At 47.9% G+C, this 15,824-nt stretch overlaps 1 protein-coding gene across 1 annotated transcript; it reads right to left on the bottom strand.

Annotated features, from left to right (window-relative positions):
* Positions 1 to 1,883: 1,883 nt before the first annotated feature.
* ZBTB39 (zinc finger and BTB domain containing 39) lies at positions 1,884 to 8,428 on the bottom strand. Its single transcript, XM_024737028.1, has one exon. The coding sequence runs from the start codon at positions 7,971 to 7,973 to the stop codon at positions 5,838 to 5,840; it is 2,136 nt and encodes a 711-aa protein (XP_024592796.1). The 5' UTR covers positions 7,974 to 8,428; the 3' UTR covers positions 1,884 to 5,837.
* Positions 8,429 to 15,824: the final 7,396 nt, after the last annotated feature.

The following is a 15,824-nucleotide window of genomic DNA, read 5'->3' as shown; positions in this document are numbered from 1 at the left end:
GTGGGCGGGGGGGACAGCAGGGGCGGGGTGAAGCTGAGGTCCGAGACAGGCACCCTGCAGCTGGGCCGGCCCGAGGATTCTCCACCCCCGCCATGCAGGAAAGGGCTCCATTTCCTTGCTGATACTCTCCCCTTCGTCCATCCTGATCCCCTCCCCCCAAAGCAGAGGAGCTGTCCCAGAGTCCACGCTCCTCGTAGCCCATCTTCCCCCAGCTCTGGGTCTAGCAGGTTTCCAGACTTCTACCCTCAGTCCCTCCCTTTCTCTCCAGATCGTAGGAAAATATCAAGACATCCACTCTGGGAGCAGACTTCGGGACAGGCAGCAGCAGGCACTGACAAGTGCTCTGTCTCTCAGCCTTTGCCCCTGCACGGGGTGGGGAAGTGGAAATCTTCCAATTCTGTCACAGGGCAGAGTTCTGGTGTTCTCCTAAGTCAGGTCTCACCCTCAGACTTCTTTCTTCCTGGCCAAGTCGTCTCATAATTTTCCTGTCCAGCAACTTCTATTAACACTTGTCCTATAGACAGGAAAAGAAGTCCTCTTGTTAACAAGGAGGTCTTCTGGAAAGGGCTCATTTATCAGTTTGGGAAACTAGGACCACGTCCACGAAGCACTCTGACTGAAGTAGAGCCTAAGAGCAGGTCCCAGCCTACCAGTGCCGAGCCCTCGGCCTCTCCATCCTGCCTGTGGAGAACGAAAGGTTTGTGGACACAGTCACTGAGAACTTCTGTCCTGCTCAAGTGCTCAGTATGTCAGGAATGTTTAACTTGGAATAACCACTCGCTGACCTAGAGCACCATCTCCTCTGCACTTAGAAATCTGAGACTGTATTCACCAGATGCATTAAACATGTGCTCCAGCGGTGTATGAACCCGTTTGTCAGGAGCACAGAGGGAAATCTGTGTCTAACTCCCCCTGCTCATTGGGCCCAAACCTGAAAAAGGGCCTTTTCTTTTCTTTTTTTTAAGAGTCTTAACGCTTCAAACAGCTGCTTGGTGGCACAGACCTGAAACCTTTTTCAGCCAGGGGAGTTTGGGTTGTGACTTGGCGCTGCGGTAAGGGCTGAACCTAACAATGCACAGAATGCATTAGAAAGACTTTCCTCACTTGTGCCCACATAAAAACCCAGGCCAGATCCAATGCCCTTATCACTGACCCCTCTGACTCAGGGTCCAGAAGTTGTCTCAAGGAAACCCAGTTTTACATCTCTGTCACACCCCAGATTACCTGAGGCTACTTTCCCAACATCTTCTCTTCTCATGGACTCCATTTTGGCAACCAGTGACCACCCTGGCGGCACAAATACTTCCTTAGGGCCTGAGAGGAGAACTCGTGTGCTGACAGCAGCAAGGCCCTCTGCTCTACATTTGCAGAGCACTGATGGGGGCCTGGGCCCAAGCAGTGTGCTCTGAGACCAAATGGACCACATCGCATCCTAACTTCTAGAGAGGTCTGTCTCTTCTCTGTGGGGGGGACATTTGTTACCAACCTCATGAAATCATGCCGAACCTCCGCCCCCTTCTCTGAATCTGCCTCTCTCCACTCTGACATATCACGTCGTGGTGAATTAAATGGCACTGGCAAGACAATCTGCGGCCAAATCTCTGGTCCAACCAGACATTAGCAGAGTCCCACTGCTCTCTCTCTGGGCCAACAGAAGATTCCCCCAGAGATGGTCCCTCTGAAAAGGTTGGGCCATTGAGTTAATTTTCCACTAAAAACAGATCAAGTCCGGGGAATTCCAGCTACAGGAAAGGAAAATGTGCACCTGAAAGAATGCTGGCACCTGCTGAGCAGAACACTGCTACTGAAAGGGTGACGGCCCAGATCCTCTGAACCCTGAGGGATGAGCACGGTCACAGTAAATGAGAAAAGAATTCCCATTTCAAATTTCCTTTTTTTATTCTAAATAAAAACCACACTTTGTGCCGAACAATGGAATATAAAAGAATCAGATGTACAACGATTTTAGACATCTACTATTTGGGGGAAAAAGTTTACAAAATATACAAAACTTTACAGCAATAGATAGTAAACACTTAAATATTAGGAGGTCAGTACTTATTAATTTAATGGAAGGAGTTAAGACGTCAACAATTTTTCTTGGTTTCAAAAGAGATTTAGCTAGTAGAGGTGGGAGGGGAGGGTGGACTGGACAGGGGAAGGGTGTTAAAGAAACATCCAAGGTAAAAGTTTCCTTTTCATTCTGATGTTAAGTTTACCATGAGTTATCACGTTGAAATCAACGCTGTGTGCCCTGCTTCCCGATTCATTCAGCGCAGGATTTAGGGAAAAGGACACATGGGGACTCCCACATGGGCAGATTTCTCCACACAGCCCACTTCCATGCCACCAAAATCATGCCCATCTATGAAGGAATTGAAATTCACTTCCTAAATTGAGTACTCTGGGGACTAGGGCACAGCAGGTGGCCAGAGGAGGACGAAAATCCACCAGCAGCAAAACCTGACTGGGGAGAAGGTATTTAAGCTCAAAGGTTATCCTAGAGACAAAAGGGTACTGACAGAGCAGAAGAAAGTCAGAAAGAATTTTTATCCATTTCCTGACCCCTCCACCCCCACCTCCTTTCTTCCCAACTAGCCATGAACTAGAGTGACTCCACTTAAAATTTAGGACCAAATACCAGGGTACAGCAGAGCTTCCCAGCAGGTGCTGTGGCATCAGTGAGCCGTGGACGGGCCAGAGGAGCACCAGGATACTGATCCCTTCCTCTGGCCACAGCAGCTGTTTACAGTGTGCCATTAGAGTATCACCGTTTTCCCTTAGGAAAAGAGTTGGGAACGGCCTTGTGTTTGCTTTACTGCTCTAGTCGCCATCTTGAAATTCTTAATAATTTTTAAACAAAGGGCTCTGTAAATTATGTAGCTGGTCCTGAGTACAGAACAAGAAAAAGGGAGAAAAGGGAGAAGAAAAGACATTCAAGGATCAAACAGAACTTTGGAACAATACAGCAGGAGACAGTGCTAAACTGGGCTCCGGGGCAGAGAGGGCAACAAAATCCAAAGAACAGTTGAAAAAATTTTAAATTCAAAATACAATTAATACCTTCCACCAGGTATCCTAGAGCACCCTTTGCCACAATATAGTGTTTCAAGTAAAACAGTGCAGAAAAGGGTGAGCTGGTGGCAGAGGCAGCAAACATGACTCCAAACAGAGGAAGGGTTGAGGTGCGAACATGGGGGACACGCAGGGGAACAGGGTTTGGTCAATGAGCCTCATGAGCCACTGACCTGCTACATGTCTGACTGCAACCAGCCGGGCCACCCTGGCTGACCACTTTGCCTCAGGGGGATCAGGGGGTGCAGTTTCTTGTTTAGTGTTTCAGGGGCAAAGTTTCAAGGACTTGCTTTTTGGTTTACTGGCGAAAAGGGAAAACTTCACAGTTTCAGGTTAAGTATACAGACTACCCAGCAACCATGATATCCTCTGTTAAGGAAGAGGGCTTCTCCAGCATACTGATCCATTCTCAGCTACCTGGCTGGGTCTGAGTATCTCCACTCTCAGATCCGGCCCTTCAAAACTCAGTCCTCACCAACAATCTGGGAGAAACCACTCCGGCTTGAAAAGCTTAGCAGATAGGTGACTGTAGTCTTTTACACACCTTCCTTCTTAATTGTCTAATGGTCAGCGTGGGAAGAAAGGGAGCAGTCAGTCAGGGAAGAAGTGTCAGCACTGCTTTCTGACAAGAATGCCCCAGGGGAACATTTAACTAGTTGGATTCAGATGGTGAAAGGTGGCCACTTGACAAGTCCCTTCATGTAATGGTCACCCCACCAGATAGCCATGCACACAAACTCAGAGGCTTTATCAGTTTAGGGCTGGGGAGAGAGGCAGCAGGTCCAACAGGGACAGAGCTTTGGTTTACTTGTATGTCTTATTATAGCTTCCCAACTTTAGGAAGGATGAGAAAATATGCAAAAAGGTCCTTCATGTGACTTGATCCCCTCAACCCAGTGCCCAACCTACTCAATCAGAGGACGGAAAGGGGATGGAAGGCCTAAGGATTTAACAAGCCTCAACTTTCTAGAATGTAGATCCATTACCTAAATGGTTCCCTGCGTCTATTCTGCAAGAGACTATCTGGAGAGAAAGAAAAGAATTTGCTTGTTTAAAGGCTTGACCTGTTCTCCCCTAGTTTTAGCCCCTGTTTCCCAAATATCTGGCCAGGATTGTCCCCTGGAATGTGGCTACTTGCTGGGGAGAAGCTCATTTTCCTGAAGTCTCTTATCCAAGAGATGCTGGGTAATATGTACACAGAAACAAAAATAAATAAATATTAATGTCCAAAAAGGCCTTGTGGGTTAATTAAAACCACTTGCTTGTAAAACAGCCTGGGGTGCTGCTGAGTCCCACGAGGGGCTGTATCAGGGCCGAGGCCAGGGACCCCCAGAGCTCGCCTGAGCAGGTGAGGTAGTATGGGTTACTGAGGTGCCACCTTGTGAGATGCGAGATCCGAGGGCCCTCTCCCTCAACCTTCTTTGGGTAAGACCCCTCAAAAAGGCAACTAAGAACGGAGCCAACCAGCACCCCAGGACTGGGCAGACCCATTCCCGAGTCACCCAGGGAGGGCCTGAACCAGCTGCTGGTCAATAGCACCCCCTGGTGGCGACACAATGACAGATCAGGATAAATTCCAGCAGGTCAAAGGGGAGCTGCCAAAGCTCTGGCCCAGTTAGCACAAAGTATTAACGACAGGTTACCTGACTGGGACAGACAGACACACATCCCGCTACAAACCACCAGTTACTCGGGTCCCTTTAATCCTGAAGGGCTCACAGTCCACCACTCCACCTCATGGGGTCTTCTCATCTACGCTATAGGCCAAACACACTTCTAGGTGGGAGACTGGATGTAAATTAAGGCAAGGCTGCTGCTTCAGAGACATCCCCACCTCTCCACCAGGAAACTCAAGGTCGATGGACGTGGCCAGATGACAGAGGATTACATCAAAGCGGCTCCCTGTCCTTTCTGCCCACAGGGAAGGCCTGACATCCGGGGCCATCACTCCATAAAATTGTGTTTCTTTGGAATTGAGGAGAAAAGAGAAAACCTCCCTTCCTGTCCATCCAGGCTGCCACTTCCGGCAGCACTGCAGGACACCCCTTCTGGCTGGCAAGGATTCATCCCAAAGCCTTCTGACCTAAACAGAACGCTTTGTCCCCAGTTTGGATCTAGCTGCCAAGAGATTTTACTGTCCCATCAGCAGATTCGAGCCATGGAACAAGCAGGACCCTCCATCCCTGACCCCTTTCCCCTGCTGAGGGCTGGGACTGGCACCTGAGGTGAGCTGCCCTGCTGACCAGTCTTTTCTGAATGACCACATTCCCAAAATCTCTCTCATAGCTGGTTGTCCCGGTTGGAGGTCTGGCAGTAATACCCACGGTGAAAACCTCTCTTCACCTCCTCTGTTCAGTGAGGCTGTCGGTTGGATTCTTAGCAGCATAAAACCTATCAGTAAACTAAAACTCGAGCGGCTGGGGAAGGGGATCTAGTTGACACCAACTGCCTGACGAGATCCCAAAACCAGCCTCAAAAGAATCAAAAACACAGCCCTCCACGGGCAAGAACAGGTAAGGAGGTAAACATGATACAGGGCCGTTGTTCTCAAAAACAGTAACAGGGCTCATGTGCTATTTCTTCTTTCTTCTTCTTCCAACACAGGACAGAACAGAACTCCTGGCAATTCTTCCAACACAGGACAGAACAGAACTCCTGGCAAGGCAAAACTGTAACTTCAGCTGGGGAGGGACCAACAGCCATTAGCAAACCAACGTCCTGGCTGCTGCCTGGGAGCTCCCCTTGGCTCTGCTGGGACCCAGTCAGCTGTCCAGGTTCTTTTCGGCCTCTTTGGAATGGATAATGTACATGAAGGTCTGCTCAATGGTGAAGTCAGGCGGGAGGCTGCCTTTGTGCACGCCGACGTGCTTGCTCATGAGGTTAAGGGTGGAGCTGTAGTGGCCACAGACCGTGCAGCGATACATGAGGGCCCCCGAGTGCGTCTTCAGGTGGCATTTGATGGTCGAGCGGCCTCGGAAGAACTTGTGGCACACCTTACACTGGTACGGCTTCTCGCCTGTGTGGATCCGCCGGTGGTAGTTGAACTCACTCGTGTGGGCAAACCTTTTGCCACACACCTTGCAGCTGTACTTGCTATTCCCGGGTTGGCCCTGCAGCACAAGCTCCTCATTCAGGAACTCCTCAGCCGGCAGCTTCCGCTTCTGGAGAGCTGGGTGCTGTAGCCCCAAACCAGGCCGTGCGTCAAGGCCACTGTTGCATTTGTGCTGGCTGACGTGGTAGCGATAGGCAGCCTCCGACTTGAAGCTCTGGCTGCACAAGTGACAGTGGAAGAGGGCGTCTTCCAGGCTTTGGTGCACAGCCATGTGCTTCTCCAGGAGAGGCCAGTCCACAAAGCTGTTCGCACAGACAGAGCAGGAGAAGACTGAGATACCGAGATGGGAGAGTGTGTGCCACATGAGGCTGCAGAGGTTGAGGTGGCGCTGGTCACAGACGCTGCAGGCCTGGCCCTTCAGGTTCAGATGGTCGAGGATGTGGCCCCGGACCACGTGGAAATCTTTGGCCAATGCCTTCCCGCAGGCAGCACACTGCAGCTCTGCGGAGGCTGCCCCTGAAAAGAGACCCAGCTTCCCAGGCAGGGGGTCGTTGGGGTGGACGATGATGTTGTTCTCAAATATTCCATCCCGTCGGTGGAGGGTCAGCTGCCACTGGGTAAAGAACTTAGTTTCACACATGTCGCAGGAGAAGAGGAAAATACCAATGTGGGACAGAACATGGGTCACCCGGGAGTTTCGGTCCTGGAAGTGGGTCTCACAGACCTTGCAGTTGCCGGTCAGCAGGTCCACGTGGTCCCGAGCATGCTGTCGGATCAGTTGAATGTTGGGCTCTAGAACTTTCTTGCATACCTGGCAGGGCATGGCCTTATTCTCTCGGTTGTCACTCTCTCCAAAAGTCAGCTCGTCCTCACTGTCATCACTCAACTCAATCACCTCCTCAGCTGTGCCTATCTCCTCGGTGGGGTCTTCAAACTGCAAGTCATCATCCCCCAGGTCCTCCAGCTGGAGCTCCTCCATCTGCCCAAAGCTTGGGTCTTTGGAGTGGTCGCTATTGCTCAGACAGGAGTTGGTCCCAGTGGTGATGTCTATTGCGTTGTTGGGGGTGAAGAAACTGTTTTTACTGAAGTCTCCGTTGCTCTGGACTTTGTATGGCTGGCAGGACCTTGTGCTGGTTTGGATGCCCATGCTGACAGGGCCTAGGACAGGCTGGGTCACCACACCGGGAACGGACGTGAATGGAGCAGGGGCATCATGGTCTTCTGTCTTTGGCGGCAGTGGCTGCTGCGGCAGAGGCAGGCTATGGTTAGTGTCACTGGTAACGTTTCTCTCTTCCTCTTTATAGTTTCCTCCAGCATCACTAGGCAACGCATAGTTTCGATCAGGACCAAAGTGCTCCCCCCCACCCTTGAGTTCTCCAAGGGGATGGGCTGGTTCTGCTGAGCTACAACTCAGGGTACTGGAGTGGCTCTCACTGGTGCTGGTCAGGGGCTTGGCCACAGCAGTGCTCTCCAGGTCAGGAAAGGTGGAGTGACAGGCCCGGAGGAGATCCTCCATACCCAGTCGCTCAGCTACCTCGTAAATGACCCCAACGTTGATCAGGTCCGTGAAGAGCTCTGACGTGTAGACAAAGCTCAGAATCTTCTCAAAGTTGGCGGGGGTGATGAAGTCTACCACATAGGTCCTGGCAGCATCAAGCCCAGTGTTCAGGAAGAGGTTCTGGAAGTAGCCAGCTGCGCAGGCCAGCACGGCTTTGTGGGCTGGGAAGGAGCGGCTCCCCACTACGATGGTGACATCACACATGGTCTCGGAGAGCCGGCACTTGTTGAGTTCCTTCAGCAGGTTGTTGGGGTGGTTGGTGCTTTGCAGTTTGATCCTCATGCCCATCTTAGCAGCTCCTATGATGTTGCCTCCTTATCAGCACGGTTAATCTGTGGACAGCAAAAGGAAAAGGTGGATGGCCAAACACACCCCTGCCGGTGAGGAGTTCTGCAGGACGAAATGCCACCAGTCTGCACGTTTCCAAGCCCTGGGCGGAGAGCAAGAGTGAATGGACAGACACCTGCTCCATTCTGCTCGGGGCAAGGACAGCAATAGTGACAGGGCAGTGACCTCTCTCCCTGCATACTCCCAAAGACAAGAGTTGTCACAACAAAATCCAAAACTATTGAAAAAAATCTGATGGGTTGGTCTTTAAGAGTAAGAGAAGCTGTAGGCCTGGGTGGACAGAAGCTAGTGCCTTAAAGCCAAGCCAGAAGCATCCTCTCGACACAATCTAATACTTCATTACCAGTGCAACTGGTTCTAATTTTTCTCATATTAAATGCCTAATTTCTTCCTGAATCCAGGCTTTCCTATCTCACTGAGTATATTCTCTTCGCTTATGATGCCAAATGCCATATACATACTTGAACACAATTATCAAGCTCCATTAGCTGTTGGGGACAAGATAAGGATGCTCTACCCTTTAGTTTCCTATCATTGCTGTGATCGTTCAGGCCGTAAAAAAATCTCTTGCTTATTCTTGAGTTCCCATCTCTCCCTACCTACGCTACCTGCCTCCCCTCTTGTCTCTCCATAGCCCAGAGCCATTCAGATACTGCTCTATCACATTCTCTGTATGCTGTGGATGAAGTTAAGACACTCAGACACTCAGCAAAGACACTCAGCAAAGACACTCAGCAAAGCAGAACACCACTGTGGCATTTAATATTACCTAAATATGCTTCAATTTTTCTTCCCACCCTTTTCAGGATTTATGCTTATGTTGACCAGAAGTAAGAGATATATACCTGATGCCATAAGAAGGCATCTAATTACATAGGTAACTCCTAAAGGCTTGCTCAGTACCACTTTTTCCCCTTTTTGAGTCCTGCCCGCCAGAAGGAAGACAAACTAGTTGCCTTCTCTCTCGGCCTCACGACTCGCCCTGGGCAACACAGACCCTTTCTTCACCTCACCACATTCGACTAACTCCCAACTTTTTCTGGGGCCCAGGAAGCTTCTGAGCATTGCTGGGTACCAGCCAAGCATCTCCCGGGCCCTGGTGGCCACACATCAGCGGTCAGTAGGTCCGGACACCGGGAAGCCCAAGCGGGCAGTGGGAGGGGACGGATTCGGAACTTCGGAGAAGGCACCCCAACAATCCCGCGGCGCCGCCGTCTCCCCTCTGGAGGGTCGAATCCGAGAGGAAGAGCGTTGGATCTGACTGGGGCACTCCATTTGGGAGGCATCGAGCACTTCGGTCCCTCCCCAAACAGCGGGGGAATTCCTCAGGGCGACCTCGGGCGGGGACGGGGGCTGGCGGCGGGGAGCGGGGTCGGATGGGGTAGCCTCCGGCCGGCCTCACCCCTCGCGCCCCCTCCGCTTCCCCGCCCGGCCCTCGCGCTACCTGGAACCCTCGGCCCCACCTCCAACCCCCGCGCGGCCCAGGGACCGCCGCCGCCGGGCCCCGCGGGCAACTGTGAGGACGTTTCCAACACCCCCATCCCCAACCCAGGCCTGGCTTTTCTGAAGCACTGATCCTCCGGATGCAGGACCACTCCCTCCTCGCGCTGGTACCTGGAGAAGTGAAAAACCCTATCCCTGCTCTGAGCTTAAATCGGCTTGCCTGTTCCACATCTCATATTCCCAGAAGTTTACTCTCAGAACGTCTGCTGTTGTAGTTTTACACGAAGTTGTGAGACTGTTTGATTAATTTACGTCTCCTCCACCAGGCAGTGACCTTCCTGAAGGCAGGGCGCCGTGGTTCTGCACGCTACCGCGTCCCTGCGCTTCCCACACGCTTCTGGTTCATATGATAGGTGCTTAACAAAGCCTGTTTGAATGAATGAACAAGTACTTTTGGGTCCCTGGTGAAGAACCCTCTGGACGTTCACTGTGGACCCTCCTTCCAGCTAGGTGGGCAAATGAAGGAATTCACAGGATCCCACTGCACCTTGGCAGCGCAGGCCTGTTCCCGGCAGCTTGTCCTCCCTGGAGGGGAGCAGAACTTGACACCTCAAAATATGCCTCTTTGGCATAAGGATTATTTTTAAGAAGCAGCAGACAGGGGAGAAGCTCTGAAAAGTGAGTAGAAGTTACGCTTTTGTAAAAGATATTTACATTTATAAGGGAAATGTCCATTTGTAAGGTACCTCTCTGTACCAGGAAGAGAAGAGTTACTAAATGTCTAGAAACTCTTAGTTTTCCTGGGTATCTCCCATGTATACAGGAAGTATACATGTTGTTAAACTTCTGTTTCTTTTTTCCTTTTAATCTTTTATTATTTACTCAGCCAGGAACCTCAAAGGGTGAGGGAGAATTATTTTTCCTCCCCTACTTCCTCAACTCGTTTTCAGCTCAGTTTCTCTGCTTCCACCCACCCTTCTCCTTCAGTGCGGCAGTTACCCTCCAAATCTTCTCCCCAGATGCTCCTGCCCAAGAATTGTTATCAAACTGAAACTACCTGATTTTAACTGAGAGATGTGATCAAAATTTAAGGCATTGGCACCATTACCAGCGATCAGTCTGAAGTTCTCATCACAGCTTTTACTGTGACATTCACAGGTCATGAAGGTTTTTTGACTGAATCTCTGTGGTATTCACAGGTCACGACTTCAGGCTCACAGTTTTTTAGTTGGTCATATTTTTTATTCCCTTTTTGGTGTTCCAGTCTTAGGGAGATCATTTGCTTGGTGGTTAGCAACTGACAACATGCATTTAAAGCCTTTAAGAGAATACAGGAGGCTTCCTTGGTGGCGCAGTGGTTAAGAATCCGCCTGCCAATGCAGGACACACGGGTTCGAACCCTGGTCCGGGAAGATCCCACGTGCTGCAGAGCAACTAAGCCTGAGCACCACAACTACTGAGCCTGTGCTCTAGAGCCCGTGAGCCACAACTACTGAAGCCTGTGTGCCTAGAGCCCATGCTCTGCTGCAAGAGAAGCCACTGCAATGAGGAACCTGCACACAGCAAGGAAGAGCAGCCCCCACTCACCGCAACTAGAGAAAGCCTGCGTGCAAGCAACGAACACCCAACACAGCCATAAATAAATAAATTTATTTTTTAAAAAAAGAGAGAGAATACAGGGCACAAGGAGACTACTATAACGATTATAAGCAGGACAATTCCCAATGTCTAGAGTGCACTTCAGAACCATGGTCCCCAAGACCCAAAGCAATCAAAATCAAACAAGTCAAAGAAAGACCCCATTAGAGGAGTCACCTTTTTAAGCCAAGTGGCTTGTTCAGTAATCTTATGCAGCTGAGTTTCAACTTCCCCAGAAGTGTTCATTTAGGTACAGTGGGTGGTGGTGGCCACAGCACAGATACCTCCTTGTTCAGCTAAAAGAAAATCAAGAACAACTTTGGCTGGAGAGTCTAAGGATTTTTGTTGGGCAGGCATTAGTTTAGCAGCACATTCGGGAGAATCTTTAAGAGTTAAGGAGAGATTTCTGATCACAACCTCATCTGTACTCACTCCTAACCAGGAGTAGAGGGACCTGCCAAAGGAAGCAAATCCTGAATCACGAAAGCCTCCTGGTAGGTCCTTTCTAATTTGATGATGTAAATTCAGGGAAGTTGACCCAATAAGGTGTCTCAGTTTGTCTGTGAACAGTCAGGGGCACAGTTACATAACCTAAAAGGCATTGCCCAGTTATGCACTAGCCATCCAGGCATTCCTAGGCCCAAGGAGAATGACAACCACCACAGACAAAGATTAATTCTGTCAGGGCACAAACCAATTCTGCTAAGGTGACACTATTAATGGTCAGATCAGAGTTTTTATGACAAAACCAGCAGTCTGAAATGTTATCCCCCTTAGCAATGGCCTGGGACATATGGATGATGGTGTCATCTTTCCAGACCAATGACAGAGTAAAGGAAAGAAAGAAAAGAAGTAAGGGTTTCAAGTTTAGTTAAAGTAGGAAGTCTTGATCTGATGTCTTGGGTGGAAGAAGTTTACATCAATGTCAGCTACCCCTCTTCTTTGTCAGTTTGATTTTGAGGTCTCCAGCTGGCGTGCAGTTCCTAAAATCAGAAGGAGCCCTTTTTAATTAGGAGCTGTGGACCCAACGTTCAAGTTCCTGAAGTTTGGCTGCCATCTGGGTAAGACCTGGTATAGTCCCTTCCAAGGAGTTTCAAGGGCATTCTATTAGTGATTATTAGTGATTATTAGGTTATTAGTGATTCCAAATTAGAAGGGTGGGAGAAAATTGGAAACATTAGTTTGGAGAGTTGTAGCCAGATATTTGAGGAAACTAGAAGAATTCAGGATCTAGTTTAGTTTTCAAGTATATTACAAAACCTCAAAGATAATTAACAGAATTAGAATCTAATATTTACAAAGGTTAAAACATAATTTTTCTCTCTACAATCACCCCATTTCCCCCCAAAGATAACACAACAATTTGTTTGAATTTAACTTGGCCTGATTAGTTACATAAGTGCAACAAAAGTAGTGATTGACCATATAAGCTCTTTTTTAAGACTGCTTTACTAGGAGTTTCAGATTGAACTCTTAAAAGCCTCTGAAGCCAGGAAGCCAAGCCAAGGACTGCCATTAGATTTTACCTGAAAAACGTGTAGTTTGGGTGAATTCTCCTCTTCTCAAGGTCCTGAAAATATCCTGGGGTTCCTGGACCTGCTGGGAAATGACCTTCCTTACTTACATGGTAAGACTGCCAGGAACCCTGTAAGTAGAGTACCAAGCCAATTTTTCCAAGGGGCTTTACTGGCCTTATAAAGTCAACCTTAGTTCCTTAAAGCTACCTAGTCATATCTGAGTCTATGCACATTTCTCTTAACTATGACATTTCAGTCAAAGCCTTGATAATGTAGCCAGCATTTCCAATTGCATCCTGTTACAAGGAGAGCAGATTTTTATTGGACTTATGCAAATAACTAATCATATTGCCCTGAGAAGAATACTCAAGAGTTTCTGAATTCTGACAGGACCAGGTAGGGAGAAAAAGTACATGTTTCATCTTTGTTTACAAAGGTATATGTTACCAAATTGCTGTAAATCATAGATAGCTTAAGAAAAAAAAAGTTTTCTTAAATTTAGAAAAACAAAACATTAAGGGACCAGCAATGTTGCAAACAAAAAAGTCGTAAAAATTTTAATTCTTCTCCTCATTTATTCAGTCCCGTGTAAGTAATACTTGTTCTGCTTGAATCCAGTTTTTCCATTAGTTCTGGAAATTCTTACCTTGTTCAGTTATATGCTCTTAAAGTTATCATAAACCTGTACTTACCAAAGTCCTTTCCATGAATCTTCTTGAAAATGACGTACTTTTGCAGCTAATGTTGAAGAATTTGCATAAGGCCTTTAAGAACAATCTCTTTTCCAGTGTTTCCATTGATTACAACTGAACATCAATCCCTGGGGCAGCATTTTGATGATGGACACCTAGGAGGATGTAATAGGGGAGGCCTAGGTGTTGTTCTAGATACCTTTTGTGTTTTTAGTAAGATTTTGCCATTTTTGTAGATATTTATAGCTTCTGGAACCATCGTTCTTAGACATAAAATAGGCAGGTATGCCAGAAGGTGGCATGCTTGACTCTTTGGAGCTTATGGATCCTGTTATATTTTTAGCTAAGATTTTGGGTCTCTTGGAGCCAAACTAATACCTAAGAGGGATGTGCCACTGGGTTGGAGATTGTGTGGTGTTTTACAAGTGTACCTCGTTGCATGGAAATTTTATTGAGGTTGGCATCAATCTAACCCATTCTATGACCAAATTATCCTAACATGGGAGTCTTTTGGTTAGGTGAGCACTCTAACAGTTTTTTTTGTTGTTTTGTTTTATTTTTTTCTAACAGCTTTTAAGTGCTCATCAATTTTTGTAACTTTATGGCTTCCAAGATTCCCATTAACAATAGCCTTTATCTACACTAAGCGAGACAAACAAACATGTCACACCAGCAGTAACCAAGAGATGTTACTGCAGCTTGGCCAAGGAAAGTCCCTGTGTGCACCACCAACAATTCCCATGGAACTGGGGACTGGAAAAAAGATTGAACCAGCAGACCCCAAACAATGGGGATTGCAGACTGATTCCAAACAAATGAGGAGCTGCAGCTGCCACCAGCAGTTCCCAACATGGAATCTGGGGAAGGATTCCAAACAAATATGAAACTGCAGACCAAACCACCAGCAGTTCCCTGTGTGGAATCTGGGTACCAACCAGCAGCTGGGATTTTCTGCTCAAGTGGGGGAATTGTGGTCTGAACCAAGGGCTAGGGGATTGGGTTCTGGATGGAATCATCTGGTAGCTCAAGCTGACCTGTGCCAGATTGGAAAGTCAATTAGATCAGGAGCTTGACACAGAGAGTGGAGCTCAGAGCTGAGAAGAACTTACTCACAGCCCTTGGAAACAACGAGAGAGACACAGAACTCAAAAGAGTTTTCAGGGACCATGCCTACGTTTCCCGTTGAGTTGTTAACAAACCCCCTAAAGGTATAGATTAAAGTTTATACTGTTTATACTTGTGATATTGTGATTTATAATAAAATATATATATATATGGTCATTACCCCCATTTCTAGCACAGAACTCCTAAAACACTTGGAATTTCCTAAGTGATGAGAGCCATAAAGATATCTTTTGTTATGCTATCGAGTGACTTTGGGACTGCACCTAAAGATGGGGACTGGTCTCCAGGAGAACCAACTTTATGATTAAAAGGTTGGAACTTTCATTCCTAAGCCCCTGACCTCCAGGGAGGGAAGAGGGCCTGGAGGTTGAATCAATTATCGTTGGTCAATGGTTTAATCAATCATACCTATGTAATAAAGCTTCCATAAGATCCTAAAGGAACTGGGTTTGGAGAGCTTCCAGGTGGGTGAAAATGTAGAGATTCAAGGAGAGGGGGGTGGCATGCTCAGAGAGAGCATGGAAGCTCCACACCCCGTTCCCCATGCCTTGCCTTATGCATCTCTTCCACCTGGTGTTCCTAAGTTATATCCTTTTATAATAAACTGGTGATCTAGTGAGTAAACAGGTTTCCTGAGTTCTGTGAACCACACTAGCAAATTCATGGAACTCAAGGAGAGGGTTGTGGGAACCTCCAACCTGTAGAGAGTTAACAACCTGGGCTTAAGATTGACATCTGAAGGAGGGGTGGGGGTGGGGGACGTCTTGTAGGACTGAGCCCTCAACCTGTGGAATCTGATACTATCTCCAGGTAGATAATGTTGGAGCACTGCTTGTTGGTGTGGGAAATCTCCCCCTCCACACACTGAATTGGGTCTAGAACCTTTAATACCGAAGTCTTTAAAGTAAATCATCGTGTAATAACAATAGCACACATATGCAAAGCTAAATGGAGAAGGGCCAGGAATTCAGCCCAAGGTCTTTTTGACCAGGTCCCCTTAGGCATCAACATCTTTACAACAGGAAGAAGAAGGCCAGGATTCCTTCACACATTCTCCAAGCACAAAAACAGAAATACAATTTAAAGTTTGTCTTCATTTTGCCTGGAATGCCCAGTACTGCAATTTTCATTAGTCCCACCAGAGAGCAACCTTTCTACACTTATGCTCCTACTTGGCAAGAACAGAACCACCTCGTGAAGCTTTCATGACCCAAATAAATTCCCCAGACTCTGCAAAATTACCCCACTTTTAAACTGGCTAGGTAGATCATTTTGAAAAGCCAACAATATAACGCGTTGGGAAAAGGCTTGAGGATTGGGGGTGAGGGTATTCTTTGACCTCTAGCAATAAACCTGACACCAGAGATACTGAGGTG

The sequence above is a fragment of the Neophocaena asiaeorientalis genome, unplaced genomic scaffold (assembly GCF_003031525.2).
Source record: "Neophocaena asiaeorientalis asiaeorientalis breed wild unplaced genomic scaffold, Neophocaena_asiaeorientalis_V1.1 scaffold134, whole genome shotgun sequence".
Lineage (NCBI taxonomy): Eukaryota > Metazoa > Chordata > Mammalia > Artiodactyla > Phocoenidae > Neophocaena > Neophocaena asiaeorientalis.
This window is presented reverse-complemented; position numbering and strand designations above follow the sequence as displayed.